Source organism: Diabrotica virgifera, chromosome 3, assembly GCF_917563875.1.
Source record: "Diabrotica virgifera virgifera chromosome 3, PGI_DIABVI_V3a".
NCBI lineage: Eukaryota > Metazoa > Arthropoda > Insecta > Coleoptera > Chrysomelidae > Diabrotica > Diabrotica virgifera.
In genome coordinates, this window is record NC_065445.1 from 175,235,662 (window position 1) to 175,249,069 (window position 13,408).

The following is a 13,408-nucleotide window of genomic DNA, read 5'->3' on the forward strand; positions in this document are numbered from 1 at the left end:
TTTCCATCTTTTGCGCTATTTTGCCGGTTATTAGCGCGCTCATCACTGTATATCAATTTTTATTTAGAAGTGAAAATACACAAATTAATTCTTTGACAAGGTTGTCAAAACCAAACAATCAATATAATGGGTTACCACGACGACGATATTGGTTTCCATGATGTCTACTAATCTGACTTTTAAATATTATGTCAAAATAATTTTATTTCATCGAATTATCAGTAGTAATTACACAAGAGCTCTAAAATTATTCAATTTTTCCCGAGTGACACTTTGACAATTTTAATTTCACGAGCCCATAGGCGTAACCAGGGGGGGGGTTGGGGGTTATAACCCCCCCCATTGGGATGTACTTTGAGCTCTATACGCTTAACACCATAGCCCTCAGAGACCTTCCATTAGTTGTAACACCCCCTTAGGGATCATTCTGGTTACGCCTATGCACGAGCCTAAGGCGAGTGAAATTATGTCAAAGTATCACGAGGGCAAAAATTCTATATTAATTTTAGAGGTCGAGTGCAATTTGTTGCGATTATTTCATGAATAAAACTGTTCAAAACCAAAACTTTATTGTAATTTATTTATGTAAGTACAAATTAGTACAATTAAACACACAGTTGTTATAAATATGTATTTGACGGTTGAAAGTCATCACTTTTATAATTTTTAAAACATTTGTCATTAGTCACTGAATGTATTTTTTCGTAGCAACGAAGGGCATCTGACGTAATATACTTAACGACGGGCAATTATCAAAAATTATCGATTTAATTTAGATTTCTGTAGCTTTCTATTGGTCAGAATCTCCTATGAATGAAATAATCAGTAGTAATTGCACAACATCTCTAAAATATTGAATTTTTCCCGAGTTACACTTTAACAGTTTTAATTTAACGAGCTGAAGGCGAGTGAAATTATGTCAAAGTGTCACGAGGGCAAAAATTCTATATTAATTTTAGAGATCGAGTGCAATTTGTTGCGATTATTTCATGAATAAAACTGTTCAAAACCAAAATTTTATTGTAATTTATTTAAGTACAAAATTAGTACAATTAAACACACAGTTGTTATAAATATTTCACGGTTGAAAGTCATCACTTTTATTTTTTAAAACATTAATTGTCATGAATGTCACTGAATGTATTTTTTCGTAGCAACGAAGGGCATCTGACGTAATATACTTGACGACGGGAAATTATCAAAAATTATCAATTTAATTTAGATTTCTGTAGCTTTCTATTGGTCAGAATCTCCTATGAATGAAATAATCGCGCTAATTTCATTAAAACATGAACACAATAAGATAAATTTGAAATAAATTAGTAAATAATATCTAAATATTAGTTTATTGCATGTATTATAATATACAGTGATGAGCGCGCTAATAACCGACAAAATAGCTCAAAAGATGGAAAACATAATACATTGCGAAACAAAAAGAGATGATACTAGTGGAAATGGAAATGATCGTTATAAACGTATAAATTAACATTAAATTGCATAGTTTCCCACCTGTGACAGTAGAATTTTATAAAATACTCCTGTCACAGACGTCTAAAGGTGGGAAACTATGTAATGTAATGTTAATTTATACATTTATAACGATCATTTCCACCTCCACTAGTTTCATCTCTTTTTGTTTCGCAATGTATTATGTTTTCCATCTTTTGCGCGCTCATCACTGTATTCTAATGCGCTATTTTCGCGCTAATTTCGCGCATATTACAAGGTATTTTACTTTCCGGCACGCCGTGCGGGAAAATTTACTTTCACGCACGCCGTGTGGGAAAGTGCAACTTTCGGAAACGAAATGCGTGCGTGAAAGTGGCTCTTTTAGCACGGCCGTGGAAAAAATATGTTTTTGTTTTCTGTGTCTGAAACTGAAATTCTAAAAATAATTCAAAATTTAAAACCAAACATAGCTCTGGTCATGATGGAATTTCCACAAATATCAGTAAGTATGTTGCATGTGAATTAAGTTATCATCTAACTTGCATTATAAATAATTCCTTCTTTCCTTTCCTTTCTACTTTTCACAAAATTTAAAGATAGCTCTAGTGAAACCACTATACAAGAAAAGTGATCCAACTAAAGTGGAAAATTATCGAACCTTCAGTCTTCTCTCATCCTTCTATAAGATTTTTGAAAAAGCTATGTATAATAGACTTGAAAATTTCTTCAGGTCAAAAAATCTTTTTAAACAAACTCAGCATGATTTCCTAAAGGGCACTTCAACTGATACAGCTATATTTGACGTTGTTAAGTTCTAAAATACTGGAAAATTTGAAACTAAGCAACAAAACACTAGGAGCTTTTCTAGAACTGTCAAAAGTGTATTTTTTCTACGACCATTCAATAATATGCTCATTATTCACTAATTTTGGATAGTTACCTATATTATAATAGTACTATAACAGTTACCCATTATTTTACCCGTGAGTAATAGTTCATTAATCACAGGCTGAAGTTATTCATGGATCATTACTCACGGGCTGCGGCTGAAGTTAGGTTACAGTTGTGAATGCCACTTGTAATAAATGACTTTACTTAAAATTGTTTATTTTATACCTACAATAATTATAGTAATTTATATCAATAATTAATTTTTTTTTTAATTTTAAAGATTTTTAACTGTAACAATAGGTTAGATTTTTTACTTTTATATCTTGATTATTATGAATTTTGATGTTTCATAATTTTCAATGACAGTGACATTAGCGTATTTGCTGTGTGTATTGGAATTTATTTATAACTTATATTGTGTTTTGTGTTTATTTTATAAAGTTATATTGTGTTAAATATATTTAACATATTATATTATATAGTTTTATTATTATATTATACAGGGTGATCAACTTCTGTGACAAAGTCCAATATATCTGTTATTATAAAATATATGAAAAAAAGTTTTTAATAAAAGTTATACGACGCCTTTAATCAGTGGCGGCTTGTCCTATGAGGCAGGTGAGGCAGTGACTCACCAGTATATCAATCGACTATTTACGTTATTTCGTTATTTCATAATCAGTTTTTTAAAATAATATAGTTTTTTGAAATTTCCTAAATAACTTTATTTTTATGAAAAAAATTAAAATCGGTACGGCCCTGACTCTTTATCTTTGTATCCGTCTTCCACGTGCCAGTATTATATGTATCATGCATCTCATTCCAAATCTCATTCCTCAAATCATTACAGATGAGGCTTGCTTTAAACCTCCTTGTCTAGCATACTACCATTTCTTAAAATGGGACAGTAAAAGCGGCAAAATTTGAAAAATGTGCCACCAATTCTGGGAACGAAATTCATCCATCCGTAAGGCACGCCTCAACATGTGTTTTTTTAGTTATGAAGTTAAGTACTTGACCTTGCTTCCCTTATTTGCTATGGACGCTTGTATTGTAGTTTTGTAAAGTAGTTTTAGATATAGTTTTATATTAAGGCTGTATGACACTATGCATTTTCTTGTATCATTTCTAATATCGTTTCTGATATCGTTTCTGATATACATTTTCTTGTATCGTTTCTTGTACGTACATTTGTGTCCTGTATGACACTATGCAAGTTCTTGTCTCGAAAATTGTATGAAATTCGGCACGTGATTGGTCGAAATTTTGTTTGTCACCCTGTTTCACGTTACAACTGGTATGGTAGTACTGCGTCTACAGCTGATTTTAAGGATTTTATAAAATTTATACTTTTAAAAACAAATAATATTTTAATGTTGAACTAGAATTTTTACGTTGACTGTTGATTATTTGTGTTTTTTATTTTGTTTTGATATTTGTGCTAAAATATTTGCATTAGAATTGTCTTCAGTTTGATCCAAATTAGGAACTATTGCTCTATTAAAAAATTATGCAATATGAAACCGAAAGTTATACATAGTTTGAACTTTATTAGGAGCTAAATATATGGTTATTAGTAGAACAGTAGTCCATACCAAACGGTATATTAAGTATCAATAAAAGATTTATAAATAATACCTACAAAAACACAAATAAATTCACCAAGACATAAATCATATGATCTCATTTTCAGCCGCCATTATGACATTTAGAAGTTTTACCAGCAGGATTTACGTTTTTGCTCTTTGCGCAGAAATTGGCGCAGTTCTTGTACAAGAATCTGTGCCTGACACAAATTCTTGTATCGTTTCTGATATCGTTTCTTGTATCTGTGTATGACACTATGCATTTTTTTGACATATCAGAAACGATATTAGAAATGATACAAGAAAATGCATAGTGTCATACAGCCTTTAGTTTAGATTATGTTTAGAAGATTTTATCAACGTCATACTGGCTGTATGGCATTTATCAATGCCAATTAAATAAATAAATAAATAATTTAGAAATCATGCTTTCTTTTATAATGATTTATTTTCTTATAAGCAAGCTTTTTATAAAAAAAACATAAAATAAAATACCAAAAAAACGAAGTTTATCCCTTAGTTTATTTAACATAAAAATCAATCTTATAATATAGGTAACAGTGATTTGCTTACTTGCTTGTTTGTACATATTTCCCTATATTCAATACATTTACAATATAAGATTGGTTCTAAAATGAAGTTATCACTTGTTTATGGGTATATTGTTTGCGTACAATAATTTCATTTTGGCAACTGATTAATATTAACAGAATCAGTTGTCCGTTGTTGTCATGTAGTAGGTATGTAATGTAAAGTTTGCTTAATATGGCTGTACAACGCTGATGAGACCAAGGAGTCCATCTGCTATTTTTAGCTAAAAAACAGCTCCTATGAGTGTAAACCTGTTGGAGGCTTAGAGCTTTCGTTGCTATACTTTTGCGAATAAAAATATTGTAATATCGTTTGCAAGCATTAAACTAAATACGGCGCCGTTCTGTAGACGCCCTAGCGAGGGTTCGCCAAATAATCCCCGGACAAATAATAATCCCGGACAAAAAATCCCCACAAAAAATCCCGGACAAATAATCGCCACAAATTTTTTTGGACAATGGCAATGTTTTGAACATAGTTATTCAAATCAGAGTGAGCAAAAGATTTAAGCAAATAATATTGGAACATGATTCTCACAGCCTTACCTCATTCCCCATATCTTCCACGATTTTTGAAAAAACTCACACTCTTTTGTTACGTAAAATTTGAAGTTTTCGATATGGAATTAGAATTCAAAAGAACTCTATACACTGAGGCTGAAAGCATGTGAGTCGATCGCATTAACGAGAAAACTTTTAGAGAACTAATCGGCAGCAAATACTTCTTAAGGATTTTCTGTCCGGAATTGTTTGTGGGGATATTTTGTCTAAATAATTTGTGGAGATTATTTGCCCGGGATTTTTTGTCCGGAGATTATTTGTGGGGATTTTTTGTCTGGGGATTTTTTGTCCAGGGATAATTTGTGGGGATTTTTTGTCCGGGATTATTTGTCCTAGCGTTATGACGTCACAAAATCGACCTTCCGGCCATTAAAGAGAAGCTAACCATCATAATAAAATTCCTCAGGTGTAGTGTGCCTCACCACCTTCTACTATCACGAGCTGCCCCTGCCTTTAATATACACATTTTAAAATTAGTGAGAAATATACAGGGTCCTCCATAACACGGTGAAAACGAAAGTTATGTTTTTTTAAATGGAACACCCTGTATTTTATTCAAAATCTGGTTTCTCTACATTTTTCTGATTGTAGAGATATAACACTTGTCTAGGGTTATACTGAGTATTTCAAAGTTACGAGCACTTTTATTAAAAAATCATACTGATTTGATCGCCCTGTATGTTTCTAACTGTGTAATATAAACTTATTTTTTTAATGCTTTTGACTGTCAATATTAAAGTAGTTTTGCAACAATGTACAATTTTTTTATAACTACACAAATCGTATACAGGGTAAGTCAAAATGTACACCTGGTTCCAAAAAAAACTGATACGACTCTTGAAGCGTATTTTGTAGAAAATTGAGCAGTGTATTTTGAACGATAAATACTTAATATTTACATACTGTCAATGTCACTGCCAAATCTTAAAATTTGTCAGATATATTATTCTGTTCCACGGTTATTAGACTTTATTATTAATCTTTATTATTAATAATTTCTTCGCAACTGAGGGTATCTTATCAACTGTATTGTTTTTAAACAATAGATGATAAAATAAAAATATTGACAGTTCAATAAGTTCAACAAGTTTGGGCTGAAAACTGAAATGTATTACATTTTTACAAAATTTTGGAATATGTTTAATTACGTAGACCAATTTTAACAGTTGTTTTCAATACAGATTTCAATCCTCTACAAATAGTTTCTAATGTCATTTGATGTCAAATAATTAGGGAAGCTGGAATTCAACAGTTTAGAATTTTACATTGAGTTAATGCAAAATTGTGACGCCTGTCAAAATTCTCAATGTATTTTAATTGTATTCATTTTTTTTTCGAATCCTGAGAAAACTAATAAATATTTTTGAAAAATTTAAACTCAAAATGAAAGACTACATTATTATCGAGGGCTGAAAGTCCCTGAAAACTTCTATAATATTTATTTTAATAAGTTACAGGGCTGAATTGAATATTAATTTGTTTTGTTGTATAATCCACGTTTACAATAATTATGTGATCTATTTGATGTAAAAACTATCATTTATATGTTCTTTATAAAATATAGGAATTCAAAATAATATAAACATTTAGACCTTAATAATTAGTACAATTTATGAATTAACATAATATGTAATCAGTTGTTTGTTGTTTGTTGTTTGTTTATTTTATTATTTGTCTGTCATAATAAATATAATGTCAGATCAATCAAATACACTGCTCAACATGATCAAATCTTACTAAGAGTCGTATCAGTTTTTTTAGGAACCGGCTGTACATACAAGATTTTCTTCATAATTTTAAATGGAACACCCTGTATTTTATAGTATTATCGAAAAGTTCTATCACTATACTTACATATCTTTACAAATATTCCCTATACCTAAAGTTATTAGTTTTCGAGATATTTTAGTTTTATTGTTGATAACATGTATTACTTAGTTATTAGTAACAATGGTACATTCCATGTCAAATCACTCAGGCAAAAAATTTTGGATCTCCGATTTGTCTGAAAATTGGTATATAGCTTCTGCGGGACGTAAAAATAAGATATTTAAAGTCAAAAAATCTTCTTCTTTTTTTCTCAAAATGTTATTTTATGCGATTTTACAGTGATTTGGTGTTTATTTAAACAAATTTGCATTTTCTGTCGTAAAGTATCAATGAAAAACATAATATTTTAATAGAAAGAACTCAAAAATGTCATTATATGGCATTATAACAAGTTATTTTGAATCAAAACAAGTTTTTGATCAAATTTTATAGTGTAAAAAACGTTAAAATACGGTTTTTTACATTTTCCTCCATTCCCAAAATACATTATCATCGATTTGGCTGAAAATTTGCCCACAGATAGCAAAAGATAGGACTTTAAGTGGTTAGAAGGATTTAAATTATATTTCAATACCAAAAAACTTACATGCAGTAATATCAGACTCAAAAGTATATATTAGTCCAGTCGGGATAGCATTTGACCTTGAATACCGAGCTGCCCAAAATTTTATTTTTCTGATCTTTAGGGGAGTCAATAGTAGCCTAAATTTAAAATTACGAATGAATTCCTCCGTTACGTTAGCCGCCATCATGATTTTAAAGGAGAACCTTTTTTGCTCAATATCTCCGCCATTTTTAACTTTTCGACAAAAATGGTAGGAACTGAAATTGTTCCAAATAAATCGTATTTACAATTATTACAATTTCTTTTTAACAATTTTTGTCGTGAGGTCGATATTTTCGAGTTAATTGTACTTACAGTAGACGCCTATATTTTTGACTATAATATTGCATGTAACTTTTTTGGTATTGTAATATAATTCAAATCCTTCTCACCACTTAAAGTCCTATGTTTTGTCTATCTGTGGGCAAATTTTCAGCCAAATCGATTATGATGTATTTTGGGAATGGAGTAAAATGTAAAAAACGGTATTTTAACGTTTTCTACACTATAAAATTTAATCAAAAGCTTGTTTTGAATCAAAGTAACTTTTTATAATGCCATATAATGACATTTTTGAGCCCCTTCTATTAAAATATTATGTTTTCCATTGATACTTTACGATAGAAAATGCAAATTTGTATAAATAAACACCAAATCACTGTAAAATCGCATAAAATAACATTTTGAGAAAAAATGAAGAAGAAGATTTTTTGGCCTTAAATATCTTATTTTTACGTCCCGCAGAAGCTATATACCAATTTTCAGACAAATCGGAGGTCCAAATTTTTTTTGCTCCAAAATTGAGTGATTTGAAATGAAATGACCCCAATACTTTCATTTATTAAAATTTATTAAAAGAACTAAATTAAATAAAAAAATAATGTGTGTGTACTTTGTACGCACGTAAGAAGTTATACTTCTATTATTTAATTTCAAAGAAATAAATATACTTAACAGGTTATTTGTATTTTATTTAAATATTAAGCTAACTTTCTTACCTACACTTATAAAAAATTTTTATTAAAACGATGCCAAAAATTAAAAATAAAAAAAGAATATGAATCGTCCGGGATTTGAACCTGGGACCTCTCGACTTCCGGTCACACGCTCGACCACTGAGATATATTCCCTTTGCTTTGACAGGTTACAAGATTTCTCATACATACTGACAAATTTAATAGACCAAGTGAAGTATACAAAAATACTTTAAATATACTTACTATTATTATAAAATATCTTATTCCCGAGGAAGACAAATCCAAAGACACAAGAATAATAAATATTACATTTACTAAAAACACTAAGATATCCTTTTAATGACTTATTTGTGCTGACAGCGCTGATACATACATATCTTGAAAGATTAGCAACGAACTACATACTGTCTGTGTGCGCATGCGCCCGGCATTATAAAATTTCACTCTAGATCGTAAAGAAGTATAACTTCAAAAATGTTCAACATACTCCTTATGTTGTTAAAGGTGTTTAAAATGATGTCACATAACGTCTACACAAGCCTGGAGACGAGTTTCGAAAGACCTACTGATGTTTGTAAACATTTGTTGTGTGACACTTTGAAAGGCGTTTTGAATTCTTATTTTCATATCGTCACTATTGTTGGAGGTGTCCTATACACTACATCTTTAATATAACCCCAAAAAAAGAAGTCAACTTCGTTTAATTCTGGTGATCTGGGTGGCCAGTGAACTGGCCCATCTCTTCCTATCCATCTTTCAGGAAATACCTAGTTCATCGGATCACCGTTGACAAGTGCGTTGTGGTGAGCAGGGGCTCCGTCTTGAAGGTACCACATATGTTGACGGATGTTTAATGGTACATTTTCAAGTAGAATAGGTAAATGATTCACTAGAAAATTTAAATAAACCTCACCATTTACTGATTCCTCAAAGAAAAAAGGACCTATAACGTAATTGCCTATGATTCCACCCCAAACATTTAAGGACCATCTCGTTTTTGACTATTTGTCTGAGCATAGTACGGATTGGTTGTGGAATTGTGTCTGTTTACACTACCATTTTTGTGGAATGTTGCCTCGTCTCCAAAAAAAAAGAACAAACTCAAAAACATCTCTCTGTATAACTATTTGTTGTTGTGACCATTGACAAAATTGTACTCTTCGTTTGAAATCATCCCCAACAAGTTCCTGATGTAATTGTATATGATATGGGTGCATGTTGTTTTTCTTGAGTATGTTTTGGATAGATCCATAACTTATATCTTGCTCTCTTGTAATATGTTGAATACTTGTATGAGGATTTTTTGTAACAGGCAGTAAAACATTTAATTCATTTTCATCCGTAATAATGGCTTTTGTTTTTTCCTTTGATTCATATAAAACAGAACCAGTACGAACAAACCTGTCTGTCAAATGCTCTCTTATTTGGTTATCGACGCTGTGGATACCGTTTCTTATAAATTCTTGTAGCAAGTAATGAGATTTTGAAACACTCTCCTAAAATCCATATCATTTCTGTCATTTCTTCATGACTAAAATTCATTGTTAGGTAACAATTATAACAATATGGCAAACAATTGTAATCAATAACAAAAATAAAAACGTGCAGATAATTAACATCTTACATCTGACAGTTCTTGTGTCAATTATTTCAAAGCCACCTTAAACAAGAACTTACAGCAATTTATGGTTCCCATTTCTTCGCGGAAAATTAATATCATTTTGTTAGTAAATATAAAATTCTCGTTATTGTATAGAATTTACCATAAACTTGGAGACAAAATGAAATGATGTCTAATTTTAATTATCATTAACAAACTCATTGGAGGTTTCTAATATTAAGGGTAATTAATTTACTGTAATAAACTTATCTATGAGTTATCAACAATAAAACTAAAATATCTCGAAAACTAATAAATTTAGGTACAGTAGACGCCCTCTTAACCGACCTCCCTTTAACCGACCGTCGGCTTAACCGACCGACCCTACTCCTTTTTGGATGATACTATTTTTAGATTAGAGGTCATACAAGTTTCATAATTTGTCTTGTGAGTGATATTGTTAATTACATATGTATATACACATTGACGTTCGTTTCACTTTATGTTTTGACTTAATTTTTTTGAAAATGAATCGTGACCCATGGGAAAAGTTATAGCGGACGGACTATATGTACATACTACTTTTTTGTTTATAGATCATAAAATATATATATTTTTAATAGAGTTACATATGTAATGTCTTTCTGAGGGTGGTTTTAAAGATTTTCGGTTTAACCGACTTTTTGATTTTCCGACCTATGGTCAGGTCCCGTCATGGTCGGTTAAGAGGGCGTCTACTGTATAGGGAATATTTAAAAGATATGCAAGTATAATGAAAGAACTTTTCGATGGTAATATAAAATACAGGGTGTTCCATTTAAAAATATGAAGAAAATTTTTTATTTGAATTTTGACTTACCCTGTATACAATTTGTGTAGTGATAAAAAATTGTACGTTGTTGCAAAACTATTTTAATATTGACAGTCAACAGCAGTAAAAAAATAAGTTTATATTATACTGTTAGGATCATACAGGGCGATCAAATCAGTATGATTTTTTGATAAAAGTGCTCATAGCTTTGAAACACTCAGTATAACCCTAGACAAGTGTTACATATTTTTAATCAGAAAAATGTAGAGAAACCAGATTTTGAATAAAATACAGGGTGTTCCATTTAAAAAACATAACTTTGGTTTGGCACCGTGTTATGGCACCTTTATATTTCTCACTAATTTTAAAATGTGTACATTAAAGGTGTCTATAACTTTTATTAACAACTTTTTTTCATATACTTTATAATAACAGATATATTGGACTTTGTCACAGAAGTTGATCACCCTGTATACATATAGTTAAATATAAATGTACATTATAACTTTATATAATACGCCCACCAATAATAGCCATTTCCTATTTATTTGGCACCTACATTGACAGTACGTACAAATTTGTGCTTATAATTTTTCGGAAGTGAATATAACTTGAATTGACTATTTCTTGCAGTATTTTTTACAATAGGTACATAAGATAGCCTTCGCTAATAGTAGGCAACCAATTTTTCAGCCGAGTACTACTGGTAAACAAAATTTATTTTTGTAAATGATAATTTTAATCTCGAGTAGTTGATAATCATATTTTTTACTAACAAAATTAAAAAGGTAGTAGAAAAAGTATAATATTTTACTCGCATATAATGGCCATTACTAAGTCTGATGAATGACAACACTCACCTGCGGCTCATGTTGCAAACTTCATCATCATGAGTAATAGCCATCATTATATGCTCCTTGAATAATATACTATTAAAAGTGTCGTCTGTGACGTCTATAACTGTTCTATCCAGCAATGTGTTAATTAATATTCTCAGTTTTCTTTTTTTTTTCGTTGTATTTTATTCTCAGCTAATGGTTTCATTCTTTTTGGTGTAATTACACCTATTTAAATTTATTTTGTTGACCTGGCATTTGTGTACCAGTCTTTCCATGAAACAAGTAATATTTCCTATTTAGTTACCATAAAGCCTTATACTCCATTTTGCCATAATAATAGTAGTATGAGAAAACATCAGTCCAGAGTCCAGAAAAGATGTGAGTAAAATGAATATGAGTTGATTTTGGGGGTCAAAGGCAGTTAATATCATTAAATACACTTAAATATGTGATAATTATAGATTATAAAAATAATTTAAACAAAGAAACAAGTGTTCATAAAAATAGTATCGAGCAGGAGGTTTTTAGTAATTAACAATAATTTAACTTACTGTGTAAGGTAACTGCCATGAATTTTTTCTACCTCTAGGTCCATCTGCTCCACTAAACAAGCATTCACTGACTCCTCCTTGTTCCATAATAAAGTAACACAAATAATGAAGTGAGCCACCAAAATCAAAAACCGTGCGGGTATTAAACCAGAACTATTGTACATAATCTAAAAATTTGATGATTCAAAACATACAAAAATATAAATGTTTATCTATAGATAATATTCCAATTTACAATAAGTGAAGTTAATTCAGAATACAAACAAACCTCTACAGTGGTACTCTTCTTTACACAAAGTTAAAGTGCATGGTGATTGTTTTGTTGACAACAAAATGAAAACTGAAAGAAAACAGAATGTAAAATTTAAATTTAAAATTGTTTTGATTGGTTTGCCATACAACATAAGTTGTGAGTCATGAGTCATGTTGACGTATTTTTGACATTTGTGTAGGAAGTGGTCACGGTTCTTAAGGCGGCTGCACAATTGCCCGGGAACGGGAACGAGAACGGAAACGAGAACCGGAAAAAAGTTAACCTCTACGTAAATTAATGTTGTAGATGCACAATAACTGAGAACGAGAAGCTGTCCGGTAACGGGAACGGGAAAGTTGACCATGTTTTAACTTTCTCGTTCTCGTTCCCGTTATATTCCCGGAACCAATCAGAAGGCAGTATTAAAAATACTGTCAAATGCCCAATAAAAATTTGTTGGAAGTGTGTGACCAAGTTTTACTGACAATTTTTATACATTTTGCATTAAAATAAATGACGAACGATTGATTTCTTTATTGGAAAAATAATGTCCTCATCCGTATGATGATTGATGTAGAATGTAGATCATAGTACGTACTTATATGGTAATTTGATACATAATAATAATATAAATATTTGAATGATATGCTTTTTATCTTTATGCTGACAAACCTTTGTGATTGAACACATATTGTGTAAATTAGTTCCAAGATCATAAAAAACGAAAATATTAAAAGCTCGTCATCAAATAAATCCATATTTTTAGAGTTAACAGGCATTTTCTTTTAATAAAATTAAAAAAAGATCGTTCCACAAAATTTATTTTGAGAAGAAAAATAATTAACAGCACAAGTGACAGT

The 13,408-nt window shown here is 30.5% G+C and overlaps 1 protein-coding gene across 1 annotated transcript in view; it reads right to left on the reverse strand.

Annotated features, from left to right (window-relative positions):
* Window positions 1–12,731, reverse strand: part of LOC126881404 (solute carrier family 2, facilitated glucose transporter member 1-like) — a 204,468-nt gene extending 191,737 nt beyond the window's left edge. Inside the window, exons 1-2 of the mRNA XM_050645664.1 lie at window positions 12,564–12,731; window positions 12,296–12,462 (exon numbers count right to left, since the gene is read on the reverse strand). Coding sequence (XP_050501621.1) covers window positions 12,296–12,382 — 87 coding nt within the window. The 5' untranslated portion in view covers window positions 12,383–12,462; window positions 12,564–12,731. The remainder of the gene's footprint in view (window positions 1–12,295; window positions 12,463–12,563) is intronic.
* Between the last annotated feature and the right edge of the window lie 677 nt (window positions 12,732–13,408).